The 14,237-nt window shown below is 39.4% G+C and overlaps 2 protein-coding genes across 4 annotated transcripts in view; one reads left to right on the forward strand and one right to left on the reverse strand.

Moving 5' to 3' along the window:
• nf1a (neurofibromin 1a) overlaps positions 1–14,237 on the forward strand; it is a 223,215-nt gene that overhangs the window by 157,904 nt on the left and 51,074 nt on the right. For all 3 annotated transcript variants that reach the window (XM_062067866.1, XM_062067868.1, XM_062067867.1), the window contains 4 exons: positions 1,273–1,370; positions 2,167–2,313; positions 2,432–2,578; positions 5,960–6,070. In XM_062067866.1, coding sequence (XP_061923850.1) covers positions 1,273–1,370; positions 2,167–2,313; positions 2,432–2,578; positions 5,960–6,070 — 503 coding nt within the window. The remainder of the gene's footprint in view (positions 1–1,272; positions 1,371–2,166; positions 2,314–2,431; positions 2,579–5,959; positions 6,071–14,237) is intronic.
• LOC133663855 (uncharacterized) lies at positions 7,167–10,216 on the reverse strand. The gene is made up of 2 exons (XM_062068568.1): positions 10,037–10,216; positions 7,167–8,701 (listed from the first exon to the last, which is right to left on the reverse strand). Exon 2 carries the CDS (start codon positions 8,655–8,657, stop codon positions 7,743–7,745), a length of 915 nt encoding a protein of 304 aa, XP_061924552.1. The 5' UTR covers positions 8,658–8,701; positions 10,037–10,216; the 3' UTR covers positions 7,167–7,742.

The raw sequence follows: 14,237 nt of genomic DNA on the forward strand, positions 1-14,237 counted from the left end.
TTATTATTGAACTTGATGCAAGTTATAACACTTTTATTTGATTTATTATTGAACTTGATGCAAGTTATAACACTTTTGTTTGATTTATTATTGAACTTGATGCAAGTTATAACACTTTTTTTGATTTACTATTGAACATGATGCAAGTTATAACACTTGTTTTATTTATTATTGAACTTGATGCAAGTTATTTTATTTATTATTGAACTTGATGCAAGTTATACCACAGCTGCACAGTTATTTTATTTATTATTGAACTTGATGTTCGTTTATGTTATTGAGTTTGAATGTATACAACTTGACGTTACTTGATGTTCAATAAATTTGAAAATGTTAACCTTGGCATTAGCGTTCTGTTGGGGCGATGGGGGCAGGTGGGGCTTGAAAACTCCCCCTTGTCCAAAGTGGGGGATGACAAAAAAAGTTTGAGAACCAAAGGACTAGAGTGTGAGCTGCATGATTTTCTCGTCGCCGTTTCCACAAATCTTGTACTATTCTGCACTTTTTAATAACCTCTCGAGGAACTCTGAAGAAACGTTTATCCTTTCAGTGATTTAAACGGTTTATACAGCCAAAAATAACACAAGTATAGGGCATTTTGTCTTCTAGAGGCTAAATGGCGCCTAGTACCCATTGAAAGCAGAGCTAGTTTAGCACCACAAGTATTCATTGGGCGGGACGTGGGCCAGACATGACGCAGGCTGGACGTGACGTCAGTGCGTCCCAGCAATTCAACTAACTACTTGGACTCAACCTTTCTTAACACAAAGTATACCAACCGGGTCACATAAAGTAACCACGCGAGTGCTGTCAATGGGTGCTTTTTAGGTATAAATATTTTTATTATAAGTTAATCTAAAATTCGTTTTAAACATGGTGAGCGAACAGAAATGCTGCAAGTGTGTTCCACTACACAGCTCACCCCTCAAAAATCCAGAGTAATCTGAAAAGTCCTACCCTGTATGATGTGAGAGGTAAGATTTAATTATTTTTTTTACACAGTTCATTTCTTTGGAATTTCTCAAAATCTTGGGAAAAAAACCCTCCCTCTAGTCTAGTGAAAAGGAGAGTTTTTAAATGAATTAAAGTTTAGTAAAAGGAGAAATAGGGAATTGGGTTAGGCTTTACAGAGGGCACCATAGACAATGCAGCCTAGACCAATTGACTGAGGTGGTGCTTCTGTTCTGTTTACGTTGCTGTAGATCTTAGATTAGCGGAGGGCTATAGTTATGGTTGTCCCCATTAACATGTTAATTATGTGTTTTCCTTAAGATTTTGCAGAGCATCGCCAACCATGTCTTGTTTACAAAGGAAGAGCACATGAGGCCTTTCAATGATTTTGTGAAGAGCAACTTTGATTCAGCTCGGAGGTAAGACCCTGATTGATGGCAATGACACTCATTGAGTGTTTTAACCAATGATTGCCAACATTAAAATAGTTTATCGTTATCAGTGGCTTTTGTGTATGAAGATATTTGGTGCAGGCTACTTCAACTTGTGGCCCTAACCTACAGTTTAAACTTTTTCAGATTTATGTTTGTTTAAAATGTACTCTTATGTGGAAGAGTCATATTATGATTTTAAATTATCCCTGTTTTAATGATTATTCCACTTCCAAATATTGCGAACAATTTGGTACAAAAACTTCACAACATTTCCCCGAGATCTTTCTTACATGACACCTTTAGAAGTCTATGCATGGAAATTGCCAACGACCCCTGTTCAGTACTGTTTGTCATTTTTATTGAAAATGGTTACAATAATTAGTTTTTTTGTAAACATTTTGTATGTAAAGCGAAGTAGAGCAGAAATGCACCTTTTGTCACAGTCACTGCTCTCGCCACTTCAGGGACAGATGTTAAATGGACAAAGAACCATTTGATGCCGGATTCTCCTATATTTATCCAATTATATCTAATATCCATTTGGGATTCAACATCTGCCTCTAAAATGAGCAAGATAGGGCTCCTTTGACTAAACTACTGGAATTTCCTTACTGCCTAATTGTTTTTTATTACTTTCAATATCGAAATTTCAACGATTGTACTGACTGAATAGAAACATATTTTTCCCATGTTAATTAGGTTGTTCGAATTGCTAATTTCTTTGTGAAGGGCTTCACATTTCTGTCTAATTGAGGTCTTTATTTATTCCTGGTTGCCACAGTTTTTTCTTAGACATAGCATCAGACTCTCCACCCAGTGACTCTGTGAACCACAGTCTGTCCTTCATCAGTGATGGTAATGTGCTAGCACTACATCGACTGTTATGGAACAACCAAGAGAGAATTGGCCAGTACCTCTCCAGCAACAGGTTAGCATGTACAGTATGAATTAATACTACACAGCAATCTTTTTGATTGTTTTCATAGTAACAGTACTTTGTGACTTCTTTGCTAATTAAAATAGTTAAATCTTGAATGCCTTTGTAGAGACCATAAAGCTGTGGGCAGGCGTCCTTTTGACAAAATGGCAACCTTGCTGGCCTATCTAGGGCCTCCTGAACACAAACCCGTGGCTGACACTCACTGGTCCAGCCTCAACCTGACCAGTTCTAAATTTGAGGAATTCATGACCAGGTAAGAGTCTCTTCACACACATTTCCTATTGTACTGCTTCGTCTTTGGCCTAATGGCCTTGTGGTTAGAGTGTCCGCCCTGAGATCAGTAGGTCGTGAGTTCAAACCCCGGCCGAATCATGACTATAAAAATGGGACCCATTGCCTCCCTGCTGCTCACTGCTCCCCTCACCTCCCAGGGGATGAACATGGGGATGGGTCAAATGCAGAGAATAATTTTGCCACACCTGGTGTGTATGTGACAATCATGGGTGCTTTAAGCCTAACTTAATCCCTTTTTTGTGACGATCCTGCAAATACAAATGTATTTGATCATTTCTCAACACTATTTCCTAATAGCTTTCAAATAATGGGGTTTTAATTTCAAGTAATTTGCGATTCAGTCCATTTTCATCGCTATTTTAAACATCGTACAGTCAAACCTGTCTACAATGGCCACCCCGGGCAAACAGGTAAAGTGAAGCTGGATACGATGGGAAGCGTTGGATTAGTAAACACGGGGTAAAGAGAGGTTGAGTAATGGCGATGATTTGCTGAGACCACAAGAGTAGAGAGCTGCTGCCTGCTGATTTGTGAAAGTTTAAGAACAAATTAGGGAGAGTGCTTGTTGGTGTGGGAAAATATAACCTGCTCAGTGGCCTTGTGGTTAGTGTCCGCCCTGAGACTGGAAGGTCGTGAGTTCAAATCCCGGCCGAGTCATACCAAAGACTATAAAAATGGGACCCTTTGCCTCCCTGCTGCTCACTGCTCCCCTCACCTCCGAGGTGGTGAACATGGGGATGGGTCAAATGCAGAGGATAATTTCACCACACCCAGTGTGTGTGTGACTATCGTTGGGACGTTAACTTTATGTCGACGGCGACGCAAGTGTAGTATGCCCACTGCGTATGCGAACGCCCATAGTAGGTTCACGTCAATCACAAGCGAGTGTCATCATTAAATAATAGCACGTTACTAAGTGCTACAGCAATTTTGCACAGATAAGGTAGAGCAGCACCCAAAGTACGACGCATTAAAAAAAAAATCTGGTTGATTTTCAGTATAAAACTCTCTGGGTTTAATAATATTGTAGGTTCTCTTTACAGCCCACGTTTAAAACCGTAAAAATCAGGAGTGAAAAATTATGTAGGCAAGTCTACCTTTCTTCTCCTTCATCAGTTACTCTAGGTATTCAGAATCAGAATCAGAATAGTTTTATTGCCATTGTTTGAGAACGGGTTCACAAACTAGGAATTTTTGTTGGTGCAATCGTGCAACATAAAACACATATTGTGCTGTTTGTTGATTAATTTATCCTACATACCATTGTCTCACTCAAATGCGTGCTTTTACTATGAGAACTTGTCGGTGTCATCTCTACTGCTGTCTCGTCGAGCAAAGCCGTGCCACGCTCTGCACGCAGCAAACTCACAGCCGCAACGCAAATGCACCAGGTGAATTTATTGGTCGAGACTCAATCTATCGACATCATGCATCATTGCAACAAATTTTTATGTTGGTGGCTGCTATACGCAGTAAAAACAAACTATTTTTAGATGCAGAATTAGTGGCCACTGACAAGGTTATACCACTACTTTTCTCTGGGGGGTAATTTGTGCGGTGGCTAACAAAGGTTTGACTGTAATTACAATTATTATGCAATATGTCACTCGCTTTACTTGTCAGGACGACACGCCTGCAGATGTCGCTTCAAGTTAATTATGTTTTTATGTCGCTTCAACTTAATTATGTTTTTGGAGGTGATAATCGCACCACATACTGTAGCTTACACAGTGTCTTGTTCACCAGAGCGTCAAACATGAAATGTGTCCATATGTCTACTCTTCTTTTTCTCCCAGGCGTAGACATATAGCAGGATGTAACCTGTGACAATTTTGCAATATATGGTGTAATTTTGTGGCGGGAATACCAACACCTCTATGTCACAAAGACTGTACCGTAATTTCCGGACTATAAGCCGCTACTTTTTCCCCTCGTTCTGGTCCCTGCGGCTTATACAACGGTGTGGCTTATATACGGCCTGTTCTTCTCCGACACCGACGAAGAGGATTTCGGTGGTTTTAGTACGCAGGAGGAAGACGATGACACAATGATTAAAGGCTGACTTTTCATATACCGGTAGGCTGCTTATTTTGATAACGTACATGCGAGCACTTTGTATTACTTTGCACCGTTGTATTATTTGTACTCTGCACGAATGCTGTTCGCCATGTCAAAGATGTGAAAGTTTGATTGAATGATTGAAAGATTTATAGTTAATAAATGGGACGCTTTGCATTCCCAAACAGTCATCTCTGTCCCGACAATCCCCTCCGTGGTAGCAGGAACCCCTATATACTACGGTAATTACACATCAAAACCCTGCGGCTTACAGTCAGGTGCGGCTTATATATGGAGCAATCTGTATTTTCCCCTAAATTTAGCTGGTGCGGCTTATAGTCGGGTGCGGCTTATAGTCCGGAAATTACGGTAGTTCTGATTGGATCTTCTGCTAAACTCACCCCAATTCCCTCTCTTATTACGTGGAGCTAAAATGATTGGAAACATTTTTAAATTGCCTCTGCTATCTGCATGATACGGAGCCCCTAAAGGGAAATGGGGGGGAAAAGAATGTTTTGCGAGATCTCGCAAAAGGTTTTTTTCCTATGTCAGTGAAACGGAAGTAAAACAGACACAGCGATGGTGAACCGGAAGTGAAACAGACAAAGCGATGGAGAAGCCTACCCATCATCCGTGGGAGAAGTTTATTGATTTCTATTTTAGTATTGGCCTAACATATAAACACATCAAATCCGTTCTTGCATGTAGACATGGCTTTGACATAAGTGAGAGACATCTGAAAAGACACTAAGAACCACTCCAAATCGTCCTCCATGGTTGCAACTGACGTATTATGGTCCCACAACAGAGCACAGATGATGGGTAGGCTCCCGCTCGCTCCCGCTCCTCCATCGCTGTGTCTGCTTCACTTCCGGTTCACTGACATAGTAAAAAAAACCTTATTGCGAGATCTCGCAATCCTCCATGTCCCTTTAGGGGCTCCGTAGCAAGACAAAATAAGATACTGAATTTTATTTCACTGCACAATTTTTTCATCAAATTTTTATTCGTGCGGGGTACAGACAGTCTCTTTGGAGTTTTCGTAGTTAGGGACTTTTTTTAAAATAAATATCATACTTCAGTTCGTAATTGTGAGAAGTTTTTTTCAAAAGCTAATTTCTCACTACATCAATTGTTCTCAGTCTACTACCTCATGCACATTGTTTTGAACCATCGACACAGTATAAGGGATGCTTTACATAAAGGTGCTGTATTTTAATGTGAAACAATAAACAATTATTTGCAAGTAAATGTGATTTATAAATACTATTCTATCTTGTAGGCACCAGGTACACGAAAAAGAGGAATTTAAAGCCTTGAAAACCCTCAACATTTTCTACCAGGCAGGGACCTCAAAGACTGGCAATCCAGTGTTCTACTATGTAGCTCGCAGGTAAGACTTGACAATTCATTTTTGGAATCTGAAGTAGCAAGGTTTTAAGGTTCCCCAGGTAGTAAATTGGAAAAATGTAATCTGTTTTTAATTATTTTAAATATACTGTACAGTAAAGTCTCCAGTTTAGACATTACAGACACTGAAACAAATGCTTTTCTGTTTTCTATGAAGTTTAGAAAAAAATATATGAACGTCATCAACAATATCATGTTCATAAACAATTAACTAAATTATATGAAGTTAGTACAGTGGAAGTTGTTTATGTCAGCAGCCAATCAATGTTAACTAACTCATCAAGTTCTGCTGCACCATGATCTTCTTATTACAAAAAAGTGATTTTCTTGAAGAAAAAAATAATTCAATGAAATTTGAGACTCCAACGAGTAATTTAATAATAATCATAATGGATTAGCTTTATATATCGCTTTTCTGGACACTCAAAGCGCTTCACAGAGAACTGAAAACTCATCATTCATTCACTCCACATTTACACATTTGGTGGTAAGCTACATTTGTAGCCACAGTTGCCCTGGGGTAGACTGCCTGAAGCGTGGCTGCAAATTTGCACCAGCGGCACCTTCTGATCGCCACCGAACATTAATTTCCATTCATACACCAGTGTGAGCGGCACTGGGAGCATGTGGGTGAAGTTTCTTGTTCAATGACACAACGGACGTGACTAGGATGGCAGAAGCCGGAATTGAACCTGAAACCCTCAAGATGCTTGCACAGGCGCTTTACCATCCAAGCCACACCATCTCTTGACCCCAAAAGGTAATTTATGTTAAAAAAAATGGCTCTGCTTATGTCGACAACCTGACACGTGTTGTTAAAGTCTTTATTATCACTAAGCAGCATTAAATATATCAACAGCACACATTGACTTACTGTTCAATGTAAAGTAAGGATGCAAATATAACAGTATTAACCTTGATTCTACCACAGAAACTAACAAAATGCACAGATTTAAAAATATATTTTTAGTCACTGGAAAAAAAGATATGCGCATCAACGAAAATTTTTGTCATTGTATACAACAAATTTACCAGAGCAACTCTGTTAAAAAAGTAGGGTTAGGGTTAGGATATAGATAGAATATATGAAAACAGAAGAATAAAAATAAGAATATTTTTCAATTGAAGAAAAGGATGTCAACAGACTGCATTCAAAAATCCTTTATTATCACCTATTCATGTCAAAGTGTCAAAGTGAATGTGCAAGTAATGCCTTGTTTTAGTTTTGGTTTTAGTTATGTCGACAAAATTTATGTTGACAATAGACAGTCCAAGGATGATTGACTTAAACATATTCCACTGTTAGAAAACAAAAAGTGACTCATTCATTAACTTTCAACAGAGTGCCAAATTAGTAAAATAACAGCCATTTGACCATTTTATCCATCTATTCAATGATAGGAAAACGTGAGATATGTGCATGATCCTTGCTTTGACCAGTCCATTCCAAACTCTGTTGTATTTTAAGCCTTTACTTGTTACATTTGCTTGGGCTCATCATGTTTTTAAAAATGAGAACATTTCTTATTTTAGAATCAGAATTTGTTGTGTGCTTTGTTTTATTTAAGCTGTGACATGACAGAATTTGCACATTCTTTTTTGTGCCAGTAACTCATTACCTAATTGTGTCTAAGTCTTGTTTAACAACTACTCCCTCAGTCTATACCTCCAAAGGTAGATGCTAAAGTTATTTCATCCAACTCCTCCATTATTTCTGGTTGAGAGGACATCTTTTTGGATAGTTTCTTAGGCAGGAAGGTAGTGAGAGAAATCTGGCTTGATGACTTCAGTGTTTCTTGTCCACAGTCCACTCCACCGCTGACAAATGGTGTAGGACCTGCCCAGTCATTCATTGTTATCTTTTGCTTCTGAAGTTTGTGTTTCTTTACATAGATGACCAATAAACCAACTATCATCAATCCCAGAGCCAGACTTATTAGTCCGGCTAGTACTTCACCGTGAATTGCTTCCTTAAAGTTTTCATGTGGGGCAATTTTATTTGCCTTTGTGGTGAAGATAATTGTTGTTTCCTTAGTGAAATGTGTTGTATCACCACGTATAAACAGAGGTATTTTAGTAGGGTTGCTCTCAGAAGGCACTGGGTATTTGGTTGTGGTAGACTTGTAGTTTGAGTCTGTTGAAAAATGTTTGTTGCCAATGTTGCTTGTAGAGAATACAGCAGTTTGTCCACTGTCTTGGTGTTGGGTGGAAATTCTTAGCAGTAGAGGTACTGTACTTGTTATGACTTTTGTTGCCACTTCTGCTGATGAAGTACGTTTTAGAAAAGTTATAAAGCTTGTTGTTGTTGCTGGGTGTCCATCTGACTTGATATCAGTTGTTGACCAGAGTTGATTGATTTTTTCGTCTACTTGATCCGCCTTGATTGGTTGTGAAGTACTTGGAGCAAGCATATTTAACTCATTGAAACTGATTGTTGTGCGCTGTTCAGGACGGATATTTTGTTTGATTTCACCAGTTGTCACTTGAATCGTACTGAAAGCATTGCTAGCTGTCACTGCACAACTTCTTTTAAGTAGCAATATAAAAACTAAGCTTATGAAATTGAGCATCGTGGTTTACTTCAATCTTGTTTCTTCTTGGTCAGTCTTTGTAGCTGTAATTATGGAAAGTCATCAGTTGTAATACAATATCACACCATGTATAACAAGAAAACAATGTATAGCCAAGCAAGTTCAATATAGAATGAAAATGTCGGAAATAAAGAGTTTGTTGAAAAAAATTATAATTTATACCGTGGTACCAGCTCACAACTTTTCTGTCAAGGTTCTTAGGTTGCGAACAAAAATTAGGGTGACAAGCATAGCAAATGTCACAGTGGACCACACAAGAGCCGACCAAAACATCCAGTGTCAATAGCTTGTTCGCTAATAGCGGACAATAATTAACTTAGTTTTTCCAGGGGAACAAAGCAAGTGTTGAAAATGATTTCTTCAATTCATTGAATAGAAGAAATCATTTTATCAAAAAACATTAAAGAGTGTGTAGCCGACTTGGCAAAGTAGTACTGTACGAACGTGGCACAGTTAGTCTGCACTAGACACAGAATGAGTTTATAACGTCAGCCAAAAGCTTTAAAATTATTCTAAACGACAGCCATCTATCAGTGAAAATATGGAGAGGCTGCTGATGATGTGTTTGATGGAGAATCAACCTGCAGGAGATACCATAGAAGTATGCTCTGCAAGGTAAATGATGTACATTGATATTGCATCACTTCATTAAACTACTGTAGTTATTTGTAGAACATCCTATTGTATTGTTTTGATCAAATATCTGTTTTCTAAAAGATCTTTTTTTTTTTTTACTAAAAAGCTTGTTGGCTGTTAAAATTGTGATGTTTTTAAAGGGCATAGAAATAATTAAAAATGTTCAATTTGTTTAAATAAAGAACGTTGATTTGACATACAAGTATTTTAGGTTACTAGCTCTGTCACAGAACCAAGAAAAACTGGTACCAATTGCTTGTTAAATCTTTTGTCCGGCCACATATTGCAGATGCAGATTTTATTTTTTGGTACATTTTCCTACCCGCTCGTTGACAGTAGTTTTTAATTAACCATAAAATAGCCTTTTAATGTAACAATGTATTTCAGATCTTATCTAGTTTTTATGTCGCTGATGACTTGATAATGTATTAAATTAATACTTAATGGTTATTTAATGCTTCTTAAAGGCTTCCATACATTTTGATAGTTGTAACCAAAGTATGTTTTATGGAACTATTTATGTATCTTGTTATGGATGGATACTTGTATTGTAGCTGTTAATAAACTGAAAATAAAAAAACCAACTCAGGCTTATCCTCAGTTGATAAAGCATTTGCCATTTGTTCTTATGGTAACCATATTTTATAGTCTTAAAAGTAATGCTATGAGGACAATAAGAGAACAATATTTATCTGCATGAAACATGGATTTGAAATGCTTACCAATAATCTTGGGATCCTCTTCAACCTTCACCAAAGTAGTGTTAGCAGTAAGTAATGGAAGCCTTTCCTGTTTGGCAGGATTGTGTCTTGAGCTAAAGCAGGCACAATGGGTTTAAAGTCATGTCTGTCAAAATTTTGAAATACTTTTTTTTCCACTGAGAACATTTTTTTTTAACTTTGAGGAAGTCTTAGTTGCGAAACCATTAACAACCCCAGTGCAACCTAGGAAATCTACAACTGCACTGAAACTATAACTACTAAAATGAAATACAATGTATTTTGTTACAACTTGTTAAATCTGGGAGGTGTCCAGATCCGATACTGATAATTGTGAGATATCAACCAAAAAACGTGAATCGGACTGTATCGACGTGGCTCAAAAGTGTCTAATATTAGCCTTCAATATAAGCAGTCCATTCCAGTCCCCGCTGCAGCATGCAGAGCGCATGCGATCACAACAGCGGTATACTAACAGTAGGAACGATGTAAACGTGTGGCTTTCATTTAAGTTAAAAAAAGATGTTGCAGCTGAAATCAAAACAATTTAGTAAGATTTAAAAATTCAGTGTATGCATTCGTGTTGGAATTTTCTGTATGGACGCTACTGGTTTGTTTCGGCATTGCTGCATACTAATTTATTTTCCATTTTAGTATGGGTGGCACTGGGAGCAAGGTGGGTGAAGTGTCTTGCCCAAGGACACAATGGCAGTGACTAGGATGGCGCTAGCTAAATTCATACAAAGACACCTTGAGTTTCTGGACGACCGCTCTACCATTTGGGCCACGCTGCCCCGTTGGTTGTTGGATATTAACCTCTTATGGTGCGAGGTGCTCGCACGAGAAGAACCACTATGAACGCTGGTCTTAGGAAAGCTGACTTCTACAGTATGTCCTTGAAGCTGCTTTGCCGTCAAACACGCCATCAGCAACTTCTCTCTATTTTCATTAATACATGTCCGCCATTAGGTATTGTTTTAACATCTTTGCTGGCACAAGAGCTGCTTCAGTGTGGTGTTGCTACTCTCAAACTGTCTTGTCACAGTCATATTTTTAATCACAATGAATATCATCAATATAATTTCTTCTTCTCATCACTCTCCTTTACACTCACCTTTTCCATCCCCAGGGTTGGAAAACAATGTTATTTTGACTTCTATCTAGCTAGTAAGACTGGATATTTAGGAGGGAATCCATCCATCCATCCATCTTCTTCCGCTTATCCAAGGTCGGGTCGCGGGGGAAGCAGCCTAAGCAGGGAAGCCCAGACTTCCCTCTCCCCAGCCACTTCGTCCAGCTCCTCCCGGGGGATCCCGAGGCGTTCCCAGGCCAGCCGGGAGAGATAGTCTTCCCAACGTGTCCTGGGTCTTCCCCGTGGCCTCCTACCGGTCGGACGTGCCCGAAACACCTCCCTAGGGAGGCGTTCAGGTGACATCCTGACCAGATGCCCGAACCACCTCATCTGGCTCCTCTCGATGTGGAGGAGCAGCGGCTTTACTTTGAGCTCCTCCTGGATGACAGAGCTTCTCACCCTATCTCTAAGGGAGAGCCCCGCCACCCGGTGAAGGAAACTCATTTCGGCCGCTTGTACCCGTGATCTTGTCCTTTCAGTCATGACCCATAGCTCATGACCATAGGTGAGGATGGGAATGTAGATCGACCGGTAAATCGAGAGCTTTGCCTTCCGGCTCAGCTCCTTCTTCACCACAACGGATCGATACAGCGTCCGAATTACTGAAGACGTCGCACCGATCCGCCTGTCGATATCACGATCCACTCTTCCCTCACTCGTGAACAAGACTCTGAGGTACTTGAACTCCTCCACTTGGGGCAAGATCTCCTCCCCAACTCGGAGATGGCACTCCACCCTTTTCAGGGCGAGAACCATGATTCCCATCCCAATCGCTTCACACTCTGCTGCGAACCAATCCAGTGAGAGCTGAAGATCTTGGCCAGATGAAGCCATCAGGACCACATCATCTGCAAATAGCAGAGACCTAATCCTGCAGCCACCAAACCAGATACCCTCAACGCCCTGACTGCGCCTAGAAATTCTGTCCATAAAGGTTATGAACAGAATCGGTGACAAAGGGCAGCCTTGGCGGAGTCCAACCCTCATTGGAAACGGGTCCGACTTACTGCCGGCAATGCGGACCAAGCTCTGACACTGATTATACAGGGAGCGGACCGCCACAATAAGACAGTCCGTTACTCCATACTCTCTGAGCATTCCCCACAGGACTTGCCGGGGTACACGGTTGAATGCCTTCTCCAAGTCCACAAAACACATGTAGACTGGTTGGGCAAACTCCCATGCACCCTCAAAGACCCTGCCGAGAGTATAGAGCTGGTCCACAGTTCCACGACCAGGACGAAAACCACACTGTTCCTCCTGAATCCGAGGTTCGACTATCCGGCGTAGCCTCCTCTTCAGTACAACTGAATAGACCTTACCGGGAAGGCTGAGGAGGGAATGTAATTATGCCAATTACTATGCCCACTGGCAATGAGGAGGCTCATAACTCAAATTCAAGCTTGCAACCTAAAACATTTAAAAAAACCGAGAGGCCGCTCGTATCTTAAAATTCTTGTATGTTGAGGTACTCCAGTACCATACTTTCCGGGTTACAGAGCGGACCAGTATTTAAGCCGCACCCACAAAATTTTGGACAAAATAATATTTTTACATATATTAGCCACACCGGACTATAAGCTGCAGATGTATACCGGTACGAAAGATTTTGTAAATGTTTATTTATATACCTTAATTGTTTTTAAACTGTGCCTGTAACACGGCAGTAAAACAGCTGATCAAACAAAGCAGAAGTCATCGGCATGGACCCACTAGTTGCGGAAGCTAGCTCTCCAATTAGCTAAACAATCTCAATAACTCCACTGTGATTTTTTGGGTGAATTGATGAAACTGAAACCATACAAAAATAATGTAATTGTAAGTTAATAATAGTAACACAGACACTTGTTAATGTGTTAGTATATTCACTAATGTTAACGACACTAGCTTAATTACTTTACGATAGCACATACAAATATGCATGAAAACATTCCTACAGACATCACACATGGGATGATTTAGTAAGTATCGATTGTTTTAGTTATGCTGTAAAAATTATAAATGTTGATTGGAGTGTTGAATGATGAAACCTTTCAAGCAAGTTCAAGGCACGAAATAGGAAGTACATTTTCAACCCGCAGCACTTGCAGTGAGCGAACTCGTCCAAAAGATGGTGTCGTAGCATAAACAATAACAAACCTTTTTAGTGTCTCTGTCGGTGTACCGGTAATATGAAAAGTATTTGAACTCAAAACATTATGGCCATTAGTGAAGAAAAATCCATAAATTAGCCGCGCCGTTTTATAAACCGAAGTGTTTAAAGCGTTGGAAAAAAGTAGCAGCTTATAGTTATAAAATAAGATACTTTTATTTACAATATAAGACTCAAATTATCACAACATCATCATGTTATTTGTCATGAAATAGTCATATAAAAAGGCTTAATGAATGTTATCCATATATTTAAAGACAAATATTTGTTTTTGTTCAATAATACTATTACCATGTCAGTATTTTCTCAAAACATGAATAGTTTAGTCAAAACTCCAGAGAAGTTAAGTGTGTGAAATAAAGTGAAACAAAGCGATTGGCTGCAGCAGACCTGGAGAAGTTTGGTAATGCTGCGCCCATACACAATTATCTGTGGTGTGGGCGGATGCGCGCACTTCTCGTGGATTTTCTATGCGGCAGTGGTTGCAAAAGTGCTTGATTTGATAAGCAGCAAAATCTGCTTTTTAAATGTTAATATTGCCGAAAATCACCCTTCATCATAGCAGCCAAAGTTATAACCGGGCTTAAAATCTGAGTAATTGTGCAGCCCCAGTATAGACACTAAGAAAGTAATCCAAAACGTTGATGTTTCATTGAGAATATAGAACAAGACACACGGCGCTCAAAAATCTGTCAAAATGTTTAAGTACGACTTTGGTAAGCTACAAAGCCGCACCAGTATGGCTACCATAATCAGGTGTATTGTGCTTTAACATACATACGTCAGGAGACATGTTATCTTGCGTTTTGTTTCACAATATTATGCAAAACCTTTCAGTACATGCACAACTTTTCTTAACCACTGATTCGTGCTGATTTGTATTTGTGATCTGCATAAGTCCTGAAAGTTTGTATTATATG

The sequence above is a fragment of the Entelurus aequoreus genome, linkage group LG13 (genome assembly GCF_033978785.1).
Source record: "Entelurus aequoreus isolate RoL-2023_Sb linkage group LG13, RoL_Eaeq_v1.1, whole genome shotgun sequence".
NCBI lineage: Eukaryota > Metazoa > Chordata > Actinopteri > Syngnathiformes > Syngnathidae > Entelurus > Entelurus aequoreus.